At 36.4% G+C, this 18,328-nt stretch overlaps 1 protein-coding gene across 2 annotated transcripts in view; it reads left to right on the forward strand.

Moving 5' to 3' along the window:
- Nucleotides 1-18,328, forward strand: part of EXOC6B (exocyst complex component 6B) — a 676,956-nt gene that overhangs the window by 122,488 nt on the left and 536,140 nt on the right. For both annotated transcript variants that reach the window (XM_003922614.4, XM_010333467.3), the window contains exon 6: nucleotides 4,088-4,292. In XM_003922614.4, coding sequence (XP_003922663.1) covers nucleotides 4,088-4,292 — 205 coding nt within the window. The remainder of the gene's footprint in view (nucleotides 1-4,087; nucleotides 4,293-18,328) is intronic.

Raw genomic sequence — 18,328 nt, forward strand, 5'->3', positions numbered from 1 at the left:
GTTACTAGGGAAGCTTCCTGTGTCTTTTTTGTTTATACTGAGAGATTAGGCCCACCTCTTCCGCTGACCTGTAGTGCTGCTGGGTTGTCAAGAACGCTGTCCAGTTGCTATGTAGGCTTCCTGTGTTTTTTGTTAAAACATGTAGTCCAGTTGCACCTCTCTAGTGGTTGGTTGTGTCCTTCCTCCACTGGGCTGGATCATTCAGCGTTCATCTCAGACTGTGGCACTGGCTGCACAACCCACTAGAGTCAGACCTTCAGCCCTCTGGGGTTTGTGTGGGAGGACAGGGACCCACCCAGCCACACCTGACTGTCTCCTCCTTCAGCTTCCTCTCTCTCTGGTCATGGGTCAGCCCGCCCAGGTGCTCCCGCTTAAGCTCCCTCTCTCTCTGGGTGGGAGGAGGGAGCGATAGCTCAGTCCGCAGGCTCTTATTCAACTCTGTGCTTGTAATTCCCAGTGCTTGACTGGCTAAGATCCCCTGTTCTTTGTATTGCTGCGGCTTTGGGGGAAGCGCTGTATCTGGACTGGAGCCCCAGAGGGGGAGGGTCCGACTTGTCAGTTACATGCACTTTACGGGTGAAGCAGTACCCCTCCCCATCTCAGTCTGCCCTGAGTGGGCTTTGCTCACCTTCAGACCAGTCCTGTTGAAATGCATCTGGTACCCCGGTTGGAGCTAGGAGATCTCTGGATTTCTGCGTCTCACTGGGTGTTGTGCACTGGAGTTGTGTCTAATCGGCCATCTTGGATTGCTTATCTTTTTTTTTTCTTTTTTTTTGAAATGCAATTGCTTAAAATAGTTGTTTTGCTAAAATTATTCATTGAAAACTTATATCATTAATAAAAACTTGTCAGCCAGCTGTGAATTCCATTTATTGAAACCCCTGATGTAATACACATTATCTTTTAAGAAATCTTTGGCAGTTTGATTTGCATTTTTTCACATATCAGTTAAAACTTTTTAAAAAATATATATATGTTGGCCCTTTTCGGTTCTTTTGTCAATTTTCTTTGCTCATTTTTTTTTTTTTTTTTTACAAAAACAACTCAAGTTTATTAATCTTTTTTTTTTTTTTTTTCCATTTTTTTTTTTTTGAGATGGAGTCTCACTCTGTCACCCAGGCTGGAATTCAGTGGCGCCATCTCAGCTCACTGCAACCCCTTTCTCCCAGGTTCAACCAATTCCCCTGTCGCAGCCTCTTGAGTAGCTGGGATTACAGGTGCATGCCACCATATCTGACCAATTTTTGTGTTTTTAGTGGAGAAGGGGTTTCACCACATTGCCTAGGCTTGTGATCTCAAGTGATCCACCGGCCTTGGCTTCCCAAAGTGCTGGAATTATAGGTGTGCACCACCACGCCGAGCCTACCAATCTTTTATGTACATATTACAAATAACATTTACCAGTTTTTCTCTTTATTCTTATGTTTTTTCGCACAACTTATTTTGTTTGTACCTATTCAGCTTTATTAATCTTAGTTTTATTTGTCCTCTTATACTTACAGAAGCTTTCCTATTAGACAAATATTATCTCTTTTATTATTATGGAATGTCCCTCTGTATGACTAGCAATATATGTTGGCTTAAAGTCTTTTGTATCTCATATTAATAAAGCCATTTCAGCTCTTTTGTGGTTCCCTTTTTAAAAAATTTTTTTATTTTTATTTTTGTGACGGGTCTTACTCTGTTATCTAGGCTGGAGTGCAGTGGCCTGATCTCAGCTCACTGCAACCTCTGCCCACCCCGGTTTAACTGATCTTCCCACCTCAGCTTCCCAAGTAGTTGGGACTACAGGTGCGTGCCACCACACCTGGCTAATTTTTTTGTAATTTTTTTGGTAGAGATGAGGTTTTGCCTTGTTGCCCAGGTAGGTCTCAAACTCCTTAGCTCAAGTGATCTGCCCACCTTAACCTCCCAAAGTGTTGGCATTACAGGTGTGAGCCACCACGCCCAGCCTTATGGTGATTTTTTTGTATGGTATATCTTCTTTCACCTTTTACTTTTGACTTATTTGTACCTTTGAATGTAAGTGTGTTTCTGGTAGACAGTATTTAGTTGGATCATGATTTTTAAGTCTTGACAGTGTTGGCCTTCCAATTGGAGTGCTTAGCCCATTCACATTTAATGTAATTATTGATATGGTTGGATTTTGTTGTTTTCTATATTTTTTCATGTCTTTTGTTTTTGTTGCTCTTTTACAGCCTTCTTTTGTGTTAAATATTTTGTTGCATGCTATTTGCATTCTTTTGATTTTTAAATGATACATATTTTTATTTTTTTAGAGGTTGCTCTATGGATTATAATATGCATCTTATCACAGGTCATTGCTGATATAAATTTGGTGTAATATATAGTAAAGTTTTGCTTCAATTAGCTTCATTTCTTTCCTGCTCTTTTGTGCTGTTATTGTTATATATTACACTTACATAATTTGTAAATACAATGATACAGTGTTATAATCATTGCTTCAAAAAATCTTATCTTTTAAAGTTAAGAAAAGATAAAAAATGTTTTTATTTGTCTTTTATATTTAGCATATATTTACTATTTCCCATGTTCTTCATTTCTTTCTGTGAATTCAAGTTGCCATCTGCTGTCATTTCCTTTAAAGCGTCCTTTAGTATTTCTTGTAAGGGAGGTCTGCTAGCAAGGAATTTTCTGTCTTGTTTATGTGGCAGGGTATCATATTTCACTTTGATTTTTAAATAGTCATCAGCTAATGATTGGTTAGAAGTTACACTCAAACAACCTTGAGTCAGTAAGATTTCCACTCTTTGTCAATGAGTTTGTATGTGGGTTAGGGACTACATTAAAAGCAGTTTTAAAGTCAGCTTAAACTTTCACCTACCTTCTTAGGTTTCCCATGTGCTTGTCTACAGCCTCCTAGTCAGCCAGGGGTGTGTGGACCGCCTAGACCCTTTTAGGTGTCCAGCAGATATGCATAGCCTCTCAGCCAGCTAGCACTTGCAGAGAGTTTATCAAGCCCTTCTGTAGGTCTTCTATTTCTATGACTTCCCTGTTAAATTTCTGCTTAGTCCTTTGGTCTTTTGTTTGCCCCAACCCAGATTGTAACTTTCGACCAATAGAACTGGAGACTTTTCTTATTTATTTATTTATTTTTACTGAGTTTACTACTTTCACTAACAGCATTACTCAATGTGAGTTTTTTGCCCTCTGCTCCAAATTATGTCAGCCCCTCATGTCAGCAAAGCTGTTGTTTTTCATGACTAGCCATGGCCAATGACCAGGGGCAGAGGAATTAGAGGGGGAGGGTGATGGAAGTGGCCCCAGGCAAGAAAGCTACAGAGTCCCACTGTTGAGCAGTTATTATGAATAAACACTTCTTGATTTATTGTTTTCTTTTTTTCAGTTTCCAGAGCCCTGAAATAGTTTTGGATAGTTTACATTTGTTTTCTTTGGATAGAAGATTTGCCCAGCTTTTCTGTGTGCCGTAGTTGGAAGTCTAGCCTTGAATACTTAATTTTATAGGATGAATTTTTTTTTTGTCATTGAGATGATAATCCTTTATTTATTTTTATTTTTTTTAAGACTGAGTCTCACTTCACCCAGGATGGAGTGCAGTAATGTCATCTTGGCTCACTGAAACCTCCTCCTCTTGAGTTCAAGTGATTCTTGTGCCTCAGCTTTCTGAGTAGCTGAGATTACAGGCTTGCACCACCATGTCTGGCTAATATTTGTATTTTTAGTAGAGATGGGGTTTCACTGTGTTGACCAGGCTAGTCTTGAGCTCTTGGCCTCAAGTGATCCCACTCTCTTGGCCTCCCAAAGTACTGTGATTACAGGCATGATCCACCACACCTGGCCCCTTTTATTTCTTATGTCATTCATTTTTTTGGTAGCTATTTTAAGTGTTATGCGTTCTGTGGATAAAACCTTTTTTGATTATAATTTTCCAGTCTTTTAAAGTATGCGTTATTTTTAATAATTTGAGATTCTTTTCACTGATGTTCTCATTAAAACTTAATGCTGGATTTGTCTTAATGCCACAGTGAAAACCAATTCAGGCTAGACATTTTGCCTAACCATAAAGAAGAATGAATGAGCTAAAGGTGATCAATTCCTTTTGTAGGCATTATCCTGCACTGAAAACTCTGGAACATCTAGAGCATACCTACCTGCCTCAAGTAAGCCACTATCGATTCTGCAAGGTGATGGTGGACAACATCCCCAAGCTTCGAGAAGAAATAAAAGATGTTTCTATGTCTGATCTCAAAGACTTTCTGGAGAGCATCCGCAAACATTCAGACAAAATTGGAGAGACTGCCATGAAGCAAGTAGGTCTTGGGTTTATGATAGATTGGCCAGTGGCTTTATCAGTATTCAGTTCAACACAGGTTTCTCTTTGCCAAGTGTCTAGTTGTTTCTTATTATTTTATGAAAGTCCTTCATCTTTATGGGAACACATGATTAAAAATGTTTTCATTTTTTTAACAGAGCAGTGGACAATTATATTGTTTTGCTCTGTAGATGTTCAGTAAATATTGATTAATTGTGATGGGGTTTACATTGAGGTTATGAAGAAATTTTTCTATTGTTTGTATAGTTCCCTTGACTTTACATAGAATTTGAAACTCAAGATATTTTAAAGTTCTCCTAGTTAATGACCTAAATTGTACTGCATGTGTCTTTTGCTGATTATTTACTATGTAAGACAGCATGTTATATGTGCATATTTCTGATATTAATAGGTGTCAGTGAAAAAAGGCCTATTGGGAAATGCTTTGAATTATGATCACACAAAAAGATTTATTAACAGCTTATAAATTAATAAATATGTTAGCAGTATTTACATTTGTTAAAAAAATTTTCATCCCTAAGTCACTATTCATGAGGAATATCTAAATTTATTTTTTTGAATTATGAATGAGAGATCAGTAATGTTTAACAGTGGTACTTGCTCATTTGAAATTTGTCACATTGATTTTATTAAATATTTTTAGTATACTCGATGATGTAGCCTACAGCAACAAATAACAAGATTCAGTTGTTCATGGAAAGAACTTTTTGGTATATTCTTGAATAGATTATTTGTAGTTTTTATCATTCTGTGAGGAATGAGGGAATAGATTATATTTCAAATCGTATTTTAGGTCTCGATAGCCTTGATAATCTGTTCAGATGTCTATTTGATCTATAATATCTATTTGATCCTCCAAAAGATATTTGCCAGTTACCTTTTCCTAAGGGAATGCAGATATTTCCTCTTTCTTCTTTTAAATTTTATCAGTGTTATACTTTACAAAGTGCAGAGTTTAAAACTAGATGGTAAACCTGATAGAAATAATTATGTGATTTCATTTTTTATAGTGGTGAACCAAACAAAATTAATCAGTGACAATATACCTTTATATTACTGGGTACATATTTTGAATACAGGAATGAAGGTATCTTCCAAGATAATTCTTTGCTGTGATTGGCTAAGTTTTTGCTAAGCTTTTAACATGTAGGAGAGTATAGTACAAAGCCTTTATGGAAGCCGCATTCTTAAAAATGGCTTTTTCTAGGCCTCTGCTTGAGAAATTAATTTACTTTCTTTTTGATGAAAGAGGAAGGCATGAAGAATATTACTTTATTTAACCTGAGGCTAGCTGGTTTCATCCCTTAATTATCTGAAGGAATTAAGACCCATGGGAGGGAAGTAACTTGCTCAAGTTCAAACAACTTGTAAAGGTCAGATCTGTATTAAAATGCAGATTGGGTTGAAATGAATTTGTCTACTCTGATACTCAATCTGTGTGAACTATTAGCTGTTTGCTATATTTTTGTCTTATAAAGAAATGATGAAGAAATCTTTTATGAATCCAGGACTTTTAATTAACTGATAAATTCTCATATCACCTATAAAATTTTTTATCTCAGGATCTTTGAGTAAAGATATGTTAACAGTTAAAAAATCTTTTGTAATACCTAGTACACAAGGAAGATAAGAGAGAGAAACTATCATGTACTTTGTACATAGTAGGTGTTCAGCAGATGTTTGAATTCCCAGATAAGGGAGAGGAAGTAGTTTATTTCTTGGAGCCCAAAATAGTGTTCTGGTTTGTGGTGGTTTTCTTTGCAATGGTGATTTAGGGACTTAGCATCCTTCCATTGTGTGGCTCTTCCATCTTTAAGATGGCTTTGAAGATTGCTTCAGAAGGGGACAGACCAAAAAGTGTTGCATGTGGAAAGGTCTTTAAGGGCAAGGCATGGATGTCACACATTACTTCTACCCATATTCTGTTGGTCTGAACTTAATTATATACCCATACTTACCTGCAAGAGAGGCTGGAAAATGTAATCTCACTCATTCTCTAACAGGAGGAGGATATAGGTTTGATGAATAATAGCTAGTATCTGGCACAATCTACCTTCTGGTCATCAAGTGTCTCTTCATTCTTTCTCTCATACATAGAACACATTCATGTCTTCCCTAGGGGGCAACAGTCCAATGGCCCATGTAGTCACTACATCCATCTCAAAGGCTAATATCTTCCAGGAATGTTCAGCCCTCTCCATCAGATTCAGTGTGGCTCTTAGTGAGCTGGTAACTACTCAACTAAAGTTGCAAGTTAACAGCACTGGTGTCTCCTTCCACCCCTCAATATACAATGAAGAAACTAGAATAAAATAACTATAACAAAAACTTTCACTTAGAAAAGGGAAGAATGGGAGACAAACAATATTCTCTGCTTCATAACAAATCATATAATCCACTTAGGTAGGCACTGAGAAGTTCCTCTACTCTGGTTGTAGGGGAAGTTCCTCTACTCTGGTTGTAGTGGAATTTCCTGGCTTAGACCTGATTCTCTGGAAGTAATGCTTTTGCTCATTGTTCTCTTGAGCTCCTAGCTGCACTCTCGCTTTTCCTTGTTTATTTATATATATACATTCCTTAGAAGGCATACTTCTCTTTCGCTCTCTTTATGTGTATATATCTATATCTGCAATTGTGTCTACATTTACATGTATATATGTCTTTTACTGCCGACTTTTTGCTTCTACAAGTTTAGGGGCCTGAGGGTTGGTTTAAGGTTCTGAACAAAGGTTTATTAATATTTAGTCCAGATGTGGTTGGTTGGTTTTTGACATTTTCATTCCCTCAAAAGATAGTAGGCTTCTCATTTTTTTTTGTTTCCAATAGGTTCTGTGTGGACACCATATCCACTATTCTTCCCTAAATATAATTTTTAAGAATGATTTTGTTTTTCATCTCCTCTCTTTGGGGAAGTAGTGGAGGTTGGGGAGCATAGCCCTTGCTTCATGTTTCTTTCTCAGTTTGATGGCTTTATATTGAGGTGACATGAAACAATGGGTGGTAAGATCATGCTTGAATCTGATCTCTGCCTCAGAGTTGAGTCACTTTGTTGAACTGGAAGTTTTCCTGGGACTTTATTGCTTAAGACTTTACTATTTTTTTTTCTCATACTGTTTAAGATCTGTGTGTGTCCACCTTTCTAACCTTGTGAGGCCTAAGTTTCTGGGACTAATTCTATTCCCTGTAATTTCAGTCTGCAAATGAGCTAATACTTTTCTGAGCTTATATTTTTTATGTGATACCTTGCCAAAAGCAGAAAGTAAATACCGATGTACACTGTAACTCTCACTCTTCATTCACTTATGGTGCTACAGGCCTGGTAGGCATGTGGTATGCCCATTCACTTATTATGGATTCCAATTTTACCAGTTGTTTTGCCACAGTATTATAAGGCTTCCCAGCCTTTTAACTTGTTAAATATATGTTCTTACTGCCCACTGCCTGACCACTAAACCAATGCTTTTTATTTTAGCTTTTTTTTGTTGGGGTAACACCATATTTCTAACACCAGTTTCTGTATTCATTAAATAATGTTCCCTGCTATAATAGACAAATTAAAATCTCATAATAGAAATTTTATGTTTTGCTTATGTAAAGACCAAAATGCATGTCACTGGTAGATGACTCTCTTCCAAATGATCTTCAAGAAATCTAGGACTCTTCCAACTTGTGGCTTTCAAGTGTACCACCGAAGGGGAAAGAAAGTAAGTAATGCCTGGAGATTTTCAGGGATCAGTCTTATAAGTGGCACATCTCACTTCTGCCAATGGCCAGAGCTCCATCACTGCAGAGGAGGCTTGGAAATATATTCTAGTTGTGTGATCAGGTGGAAGAAGAAATAGGTTTGATGAATAGCTAAGCTAGTCTCTGCCATAATCTGCTATCACGTAGCCTAGAAAGATAAATATCTTCCACATATCTTGCTTTTTCCTCACAATCTTGTTGTTTCATCATTTTTCCCTATGTGTTTGCCTTCTAATTTACTAATTCAGTTTTTAGCATTGTCAGTGCTGCTATTTAGAACTTTATTATTATTTTTTAGTTCAACAATCACAGTTTTAGCTTTAAAGAATTTCTTCTTGTTCTTATATTCCTCCTGTATCATGGTAACTTATTTTTTTGAACATTTCTAAGTATGCTTCTTTAGAATCATACTGAGAAAACAGATTTGAAAGTCTTAATATTGATAGTTGGTCTGGGCTCTTCTAGAAATTCTGTAGGTGACTGCTTTTTCTTGGTGAACATCCCTCTTTTTATTCTTCTACCCAGTGTGTCCTGAGTTGCTGCAGTGATCCATGGGTGGACTTTGTCCTTGATACTGTGGAGCCTGGTTGGTACACTGGCTTCTTTTTGGGCTATACTAGCCGAAACATCACTAAAGGGTTTTTCCCTAATTAAACTCGAATGAGGAAGTTAAGGTCTAATCATTTATCTGAGATTATATTCTCAAACTGTTTGTTGTTCAATTTTATGAAAAGATAAAACACAAAAAATACTATTTGAGGATGCTCTGAAGCATATATGGTGTATTCATTCTTCTGTATGCAAGCTTTTATATAGAACTTTATCAGTAGGAAGCTCTTTTTCTTTAATTGCGTGTAGTCTGAAGGTCTAAAATGTAAAGGTCTTTAGATAGAACTTTATTGCTAGGAAGTTTTTTTTCTTTAATTGCATGTGATAAACAGAATTCTAAAATGTCCTCCAGGATTCCTGCCCCCTTGTTTATACATCCTATAAAATCACCTCTTCTTGAGAGGGTGGGCTTGATCTCATCAGGGGAGCTCCTTTAAAAGAGGGCCAGGAGGTCAGCAACAGAAGATGTTAGAAAGATTCAGTGCTCCAGCAGATACTGTATTGTTGGTCTTGAAGAAACAAAGTGCCAATTTTTGGAGAGGGCCACATGGCAGGAAACTGTAGGGAGCCTTGCGTTGCTAAGAATAATCCCTTCCTGACAGCCAGCAAGAAATGGGGACTTCAGTCCTATGACCACAAGGAACTGAATCCTGGCAACAATCTTAATGAGTTTAAAAGAAGACCCCGAGCTCCAGGTGAGAGAGACCACAGCAATGATTGACACCATGATTTTAGTCTGGTGAGACTCTGAACAAAAGGACCCAGCAAAAACATTCTGAACTCCTGACCCAAGAGTTAACTCTGAGATAGTAATTGTGTGGCTTTAAGTTGCCAAATTTATAGCAGGTTGTTCCCCAGGAAAAGAAAACTAATACACTGTATTATTTGGCCTCAAATAGAATTACTTAAAAAATTGTACATTGATATATTGCCTTTGGATCTAGGAAATAATTGTATAGTCTGGTTTAAAATGGTGTCTAGCTAGAAGTCTCTCAGTCTTCTGTCTTTCTTCCAGTATACCTGCGAAGTTGCAGAAAAAAAGTAAGAAAATGTACAAATGTGAGAACCAGGAGAGAAGTTCAATCATTAGTGAATCTGAAGAGGAGTTTCAAAATTGTCCATTTTACTGCTCTACTTTTATAGCAGTCCACCCTTATATGGTTTTACTTTTCATGGTTTCAGTTACCTAGAGTCAACTACAGTTAAAAATATAAAATGGAAAATTCGAGAAATAAACAGTTCACAAACTTCAAGTTGTTCACTGTTTGGAGTAGTGTGATAAAATCTGTTCTGTCCCACCTGGGACAGAATCACTCCTTGGTCCAATGTATCCATGCTTGTATATGTTACCTGCCCTGTCTACTTGTTAGTCACTTAGTAACCCTCTTGGTTCTCAGATTGACAGTGGCAGTATTGCACTGCTTGTGTTCAGGCAGCCCTTATTTTACTTAATAATGGCCCCAAAGTATAAGAGTAGTGATGCTGGCGTATGGTTTTAATTGTTCTGTTTTATCATTTATTATTATTATTTGTGGTTAATCTCTTCCTGTGCTTAATTTATATATTAGACATAGGTATATACTGTTATATAGGGCATGGTGCTGTCCACAGTTTCAGGGATATATGGGGGAACTTGGAACATACCTTCTGTGGATAAGGGGTAGGAGGGAATACTATAGTGAATTTTAAGTTAAGCAGTCGTATTTTTATTTTTAACAAATCTTTTAGGTTTTGTTATTGCATTTGTTGTTGTCATTTTGTTTTTCACATGGCAGTAGATTAAAAGCATTTAGTGGACATACATATGGGTTCTGCTGTGGGAAACAGAGCTATCTTTAGGGCAGTAGAAAACCCTCCATCTTATCCTATTGCATTTTCTGTGTTGATCTTCTTAAATACTGATCTGTGTGCTTCCAAAATACTGTGTATATCTTATTTTGGAACTGTGACTTTAGTTTGATGTGATTTAAAAAAAAAATCTTGAAAAAGTTCTTTGTTAATTATCTACTGTTTTTAGTTTCCTTTTGAGATTTATTTCTGGATTTCACTTATGGAATTGATTTCAGGAGAGAAGATCTGTATTGCGTATTTTGGTTAGTTTGCTTTAGGCTTTGTGGGACTAAATAACATTTGTAATGTAATCATTCTTGGCTAGGTTGACTTCTGTGTGAGCCCTTTAACAAAGCGAAGGTTTTATTTACTTTTACAATTCTAATTTGCCTTTGCCAGATTATATGGGTTATGTAACTGATGTTAAGGAAAGGAACTAATTGCCTAGAAAAGATATTGAAGGCTCCTAGATACTATTCCTTGTGTAAATGGTTTTAAAAGAACTGGCCCTTGGGTAAGATTAGTTGTCACCATGGTCCTTTAAACCCTTTACTTTCTTTGGTTAAGTCTTCGCTACAGCAAAATTTACTCTTTAATGTATGGTAGAGAACACCTTTTGACTTAGATCTGGCCCAGAACTAATGACTGAGTTCACATAGGCCATGTATTGACCACCATGTAAAAGAAATATTGTTGAAGCCTCTTATATGCTAAATATTATGCAAAACATGCAGAGTATGGTCTTTGTAGTCAAAGAAGTTGGTCTGGCATTCCTGGATTTACTTTCTTTTCTCTTCTTGATTTTGATACTTGGATATTTGTACCATTTTTTGCTTCTTACTCTTTTGAATAAATGAATGGTCTATGGGTGAGGTGGCATCTCATTTTTAAACAATTTTTTTTCTGCATGCTTTAAAAATTATTTGCATTACATATACTTCTGAAATATTTTGAACCTGACTTCAATGGAAAAGTACACATATATTATATGACCATTAAGTTTAAAAGATTAGTGTTTCTTTACTGATATTGAGTTGGTGTGAGAGAAGAGAAATAATGTATTCCTTAAATCTAATTTATATATTTATGTATTTTTTGTTCATTTAATTTGTTTTTGGGAGGATGAGGCAGGAGAATAACTTGAATCTGAGACAATGAACGTTGCAGTGAGCTGAGATTGCACCACTGCACTCCAGCCTGAGCGACAGAAGTGAAACTCCGTCTCAAACAAACAAACAAAAAGATATAACAAAGTAATACAAATAAAAGCAATACAATATAACATTTTGCATAGTTTTTATATTGTGTTAGATATTATAGGTAATCTAGAGATGATTTAAAATATAAAGGAGGTTGTACATAGGTTATATGCCTACATTACATAATTTTATATAAGGGACTTGAGCATCCACAGTTATTGGTATTTGCAGAGAGGTCCTGAAAGTAATCTCTTGTGGATACTGAGGGAGGACTATATATAGAAAGCTGTATTTTTAGCTTAGATTTTGTATATAGTGCCATTAAAAGCTGGCTTGAACCATGGTGGTCTTAGCCTACTTCGAGGGCTATCCTGCCCTTGAATTTGGTAATTTTACCCTGGTGCCAGAAGATTTGAGGGTAATGAGTATCTCTTTTTCAGTAGTATAACATTTTTTTTTTTTTTTTACTTAGGCTAAAGTCTGTTATTAATTTGTACCTTTCCTTTACCTCTGAATAAACTATATAAGCAAGCAAACAAATGCCAAAAAATAGCCCAGCCTTCTTCCCAACAGAGTGACTTCAGCTCTTCTTAGTCTACTAAACAGAAGGCTGTGGACTAATGGGGCATGTATTGTTTGACTTTCTTGATAGGTCTTCAAGCAGAATTTCTTCTGTTCACCTTGAAGAAGGGAGCTATCTGTAACAATAGCTCAGAAGCATTTTAGGGATATAAACTTTTTGAGAATATAATGAGACCCGTGAACCTTCTTTTTAAAAAATTATCATGTGCATGTAAAATGTTAGGGAATTTAGATGCTCTCTGAAATAGATCTAATTATATGTTCTTTGTGAGAGCCCTTTAAATTATTAAGGTCCATATCAATGTCAGAATCAGTAGTATATTCTGGGATGCTCCTTTTCTAATTTCTTTATGATTTTTGAAGAGTATGTAGTAGAAAAGATTGAATAAAATTGTAAATTTTAATTTTATACCACTAGTGAAAATGGATGCTAACATCACTAACCTATTAACAAATAGGTTCAAGGTGTTTGGTGAACTTTTCTGAGTAGCCGAGTTTAGATAATAGATGGGTATTAGGAAGCAAGCGTTCTAATCTCTATGGTGCAATAGGTTACATAATAGATGGATATCAGAGAATAAGTTGACCTATATTGCATTTTGCTATTGGCAGTGGTAAAATTGGATTGTAAAGGTTGTATTTTTGGACTTTGGTTTAGCTATAACTTGCTCATGCTTTTGTCACTTACTTTTTCTTTCTCCTTATTTCTGTTGTACAGTTAGTACAGAAGAAATAAAGAAGGGCAAGATAACAATGAAAAAGTTCTAATTTTGATTTGAAATAGCTAGAGATAACATAGTATGAGTAAGGTTAAAATTGGTATTCAATACTATTCATGTGACATGAAAAGGCATTTTACTTTGGTGAAGAGTTTACCTTTTTTTTCATATAGATAATGCCCCTTTTTCTTTATGGGTAACCTTGTCTCTTAACCAATGTCATAGAGAAACTGAAGGCTATTAGGCAGACATTCTCTTGGCTTTCGGCACTCTTGTTCCTTAACTGTCTGTCTCCACCATTCTTTATTGCTTTAATTCCATTCTTAGAGGAAGAGGTGATTCCTTCTGGTTAAGGCTATTTCTTCCACCTGTGCTCAGTGTCATTTCCTTGTTCTGTCAGTTAATTCCTGTTTCTCCTCCCTTTATTTTTCAACCTTCCCCTCTCCCGTGACTTGACTTTGCACTTGACATGCCCAAGGTTCTTCTTTCATTGACCCTATCACTGTACTCCTCCCCTCATCACCAAACCACCACATCTTTTTCTTCTCCTATTTCCTGTCTCTTTGAATGATATTACCATTGATCTAACATAGAAATCTGCCATGCTAAGAAATTCAGGTACATATAGGTCCCTGAGGCTTTTAAGTTAGGAGTAGAAAGGGGAATGATTAGATTTAATGCTCTTTTTCATCCTTTCTACCAGTTGATTGAGATCACTGTCTTAGTTGTAGTGATATTAGTGTAGTAAGTAAAATATTGTGAGATGGTGGAGTATACACAATATTATATAAACTGTAGATGCATTCTACTAGTAAAAGAATATTAGAACTATGGAGACTCTTACTTTGTGGCATAGTTAGGAATTTCTAATTTTTGGAAATAGACATGGGACTAAATAACCTGAAGAGGTTTTTTTTTTTTTTTTTTTTTTTAAGACAGGCAGGGTCTGGCTCTGTTGCCCAGGCTAGAGTGCAGTTCTGCCTCCCTGGCTCAAGCCATCCTTCCACCTCAGCCTCCTGAGTAGCTGGAACCAGATGCATGCAGTACCATGCCTGGCTAATTTTTGTATTTTTCGTAGAAGCGGGTCTCTTTTTTTCCTCAGGCTGGTCTTGAACTCCTGAGTTCAAGTGATCTGCTCACCTTGTCTTCTAAAAGTTTTGGTATTACAGGCATGAGCCACTGTGCCAAGCCTGAAGAGATTATTTTTTTTCAGCTTTACTACATGACCTAGTGCATGGCGGCTGACTAGGAATATTCAAAAATTTTTTAGAAATTTTCTTTAAAAATTTCAATTTTCTGAAAAGGAAATGGAACATTTCTGCCCAATGTCTGTATTTATAAATGATATATGTGTACTGTTCTCATTAGTTCAGTCAATGGTTACAAACTTTTTTGATTATGGGCTGCCATCAATAAGATATTTTTGTGAAATATTTTTGTGTATATATACCCCATATATATATATATATATACACACACACACATACACACACACACACACACACATATACATATATGTAATATACAGTATGCCATTTATATATATATAAACCATACACACATGTACTAATCTCATTAGCTAGTATGTTAGGGCAGCATATACATTTAGAGAGAGGAGCATTGTTAATGATACATTTAAATCCCTGAACAGATAGCCTTCTTGATAATTTCGAATTTTATATGTTCTTTTTTGTCATATCTGATCATTATATTTACCACATGATATATTTGACCAGGGTATCTTAGCAGGTATATCAGTTATTCATTGATGTGTAACAAACCACTCTAAGCTTAATAGATTAAAAGAATACTGATTTATTATTTTTCGTGATATCATAGATAGCACTTCAGGCTGGGCACAGCTAGGGAATTTGTCTGCTGGCCTCACCAGGTATCACTCATCTTCCTGGCTGGCAGTTGGTGTTAGTTGTTGGATAGGTTATCTCTGTTCTCCACATGGTATCTTATTCTGCAGTAGACTAAACTGCTTCATCGTTGCATGGTGGCCGTGTGGTTCAGAGAGGGAGAGAAGTCAAACTGCTGTGCCTCATCAGACTCAGGCTCCAGAATTTGACAATGTCCACTACATTGCATTAGCCAAAACAAGTCACAAAGCCAACTTAGAGTCAAGAGTTTGGAAAACTGGCTCTTACCTCTTGATGAAAGAAGCAGCAGTGTCACATTGCAAAGGCACATGGGCACAGGAAGGGGTGATCCATTGGGGACCATTATTATAATGGTCTTAGCACATCAAGTTGAAGATAGGTATTAACCCTGCTATTTTCTTATAATTTACATGAGCTGCTATTACTAGTATTATTTACAAACCGCAGGAATATTTTAGGAAAATTTTAAGGCCATTTGTCCGTTTTGTACACGTTTAAAACTGGATAATCTAATTTTAGTTAATTGAGCACCTGTAATCTACAACCTAGCACAATAAACTGAAAGAAAATAACTGAATGAGAATATTATTGTCAACTCTTCTGCACTATCTTTCCTCAGTATAGTATATCTTGAATTCTATATGTGATACATGACTGACATATGGAGAGTGAGGAATGGTATCAGTGTTGTTATTTTCAAATCAAATGTGAGTAACTTAGTTTCTTTGTTTTTAATATGAAAATTATATATATATAAAATATACATTAAAACATATATATATATATATATGTATATATATATATCAGTAGATGTTTTTGGATAACCTTAAAACTTCAGAGCCATTGGTCTAACTGATGTGGAACAGTTAAGTGCCACAAGTGCTATTGTTATGTCCATTAGTGTCAGCCCTGACAGATGTGATTCAGCACGGCACTCTTCCCACTGCCCTGGACTAAGCCTTAGAGCCCCTTTCAACGCAAAAATCTAGGCCAGCCTTCAGGAATGGATAGTAAATGACACATAAGATAATTTTTAAAATTATTGTTATAAGAGATTAGTTGTACTTGTGGAAGAGGTACAATGTTCATATATTTTAGAAGAGGCATTTTAGGAAAGATCATAGCTATGTCTATGTGTGCGTTTGGGGGTTTGTATCCTGGAGCTAGGGAGATGCTAACTTAGTCTCTGCTTTACCTATTTATTTATTTTTGGATACTTACGGAGACAATTTCATATATGCCTTAATAATTTTTCTTTCTTTTCTTTTCTTTTTTTTTTAAGTACCAATGGCAACTTTGGTTTCTCTGTTAAAAAAAACCCAAAAAACTTTAAGAATACTTTCACATATTTTTAACTTGTGTTTATGATAAAGAAAAAAAGTGTTTTTTCCTAAGATATGAGGTTTGTTTTAGTCCTCTTGTCTATGCAACCCAGTTCACAGTTGCAGTTTCCTGATGTATATGAATTTGCTGATCTGAGTTCTTTAGCTTTTCATACATGGTTGTCCTATTGTACTGCAGCAGCTTTTGCTTTTACTAAGAATAAGAAGTTTACTACTGGAAAAGCCTGACTAAAATTCTAGTGTACTGTCAGCTACTTCTCTTATAGCTGTGATTTTCTGTGTCTTGCTAACTAAAGAGAATGCTTCTTCCATGCAGCCAGCGAGATTAACAGATGTCCCAGTTGAACCCCAAAGCATCCAGCCATCTTTCCTGCTTTGACCCCATAACCTCTCCCCTGGTTGGCAGTGTGCCTGTGTTGACAGTTCTCCTGGTTCAGCCAAAGGTGAAAGATAATTGCTTGTGGAGTAGTGGCTGGGATGGTATGTGTTTTTGTAGCAAACATTTCCACCCCCGTCCCCAGGCAAAGCCTTGGATCTGGTACATATTTCAAAGCATGTGTTAAACTTTATGTGATACTGATTAAAATGGAGGGCTCCAGGGTGAATTGGCAGAGCCCCACAACTGCATCTGCCAAATGACATACAGAGAAAATGTCTTGCTACAAATGGAAGGGCTGAAACCTGTCTATCTTAGCAATATGCAAGCCTGCAAAAGGAAAGGTGACTCCGGCCATGTGTATATACACAGCCCGTGGAACATGCAGGATTCTTTAGCAACTCCTTTGTTCCTATGACATTTTAATCCAAAAGAAAGTCTTTTTATTTTCTTTTTCCTTTGAACAACAATAACAACAAAACCCATATGGAAACAATAGTTAGCTTTACCATGTCAGTTCTCCATTTTCATTGAACATTTGTTTAAAAATCTAACTTGGACCAAATATATGGTGGTGGAAGAATTATCCACCTTCTGAAACTAGATTTGTGAGTCTGAGATAAGATCTGTGAAGTTCATTCTTTTATTTTTTATTTTTTTGAGACAGAGTTTTGTTGTGTCACCCAGGCTGTAGTGTGGTGGCATCATCAGTTCACTGCAGCCTCTGCCTTCCAGGTTCAAGCGACTCTCCTGCCTCAGTTTCCTGAGTAGCTGGGAGTACAGGCTCCCACCACCACGCCCGGCTAATTTTTGTATTTTTAGTAGAGATGGGGTTTCATCATGTTGGCCAGGCTGGTCTCAGACTTCTGACCTCAAATGATCCACCCCCCCCCAGTGCCTCTTTTAAAGTGCTGGGATTGTAGGCATGAGCTACCATGCCCTGCCAATTTATTCTTGAAGGAAGAAAGCTCTTTTCAGAGCAGAAAATTTGTATCCAGAGCTTTTAGATTCAAGATCTCCTTAGGATATTCTTTCAGAAAGAAATATGCATTTATATCATAGGCATAGATCAACACTACCTCAAAGGCAATATAGACAACATTAGTATCTTATGTCACAATTCCTCACCCTGCTTTTATGACAGTTAGGATAGAGAAACCTTCAGTTTTTTAAAGGGTTTTTTTTTTTTAGGAAAGCAAAAGGGGTAAGAAATTTATAGTAGTAAGGATGAGTGGCACAAGAGAAAAAAAAACAAAAAGGAAGAAAAGTTTGTGGGAAGAGGAAGGTAAGTAGGTTAACAGGGAAGTAAACCAGGTTTCTAATTCATGGGCGAATCAGAGAGAACAGGTATCAAATTAAGGATTACAAAATGTAGAATGGGTACTAAATAGTACGAAGCAACCACAGTAATATTGATTTATGGATTTAAGTAACCCCACCAAACTTTGATGTATCTCATCATGTTGACTCTCTGCTCCAGAGAATAAAGTATTGTTTGATCCCATGGATTGCCTTTTATTTTTCAGAATAGCTCAAAAGATGGCTTTGGGGATTCACTGTAAGATTTTGTTGTCACCTAGATTATATTTGAGGTGGAGAGGCATAATTTAAACAACTTCACAGATGAAGAAAATAACTACACACAGCAGATCCTGGATTAGGAAAATAAATACATTTTATTATTCAGAATGTGCTTTTATGAACTCTCTTTAAAAAATTGCAAGC

Source organism: Saimiri boliviensis, chromosome 1, assembly GCF_048565385.1.
Source record: "Saimiri boliviensis isolate mSaiBol1 chromosome 1, mSaiBol1.pri, whole genome shotgun sequence".
In the NCBI taxonomy this organism is placed as follows: domain Eukaryota; kingdom Metazoa; phylum Chordata; class Mammalia; order Primates; family Cebidae; genus Saimiri; species Saimiri boliviensis.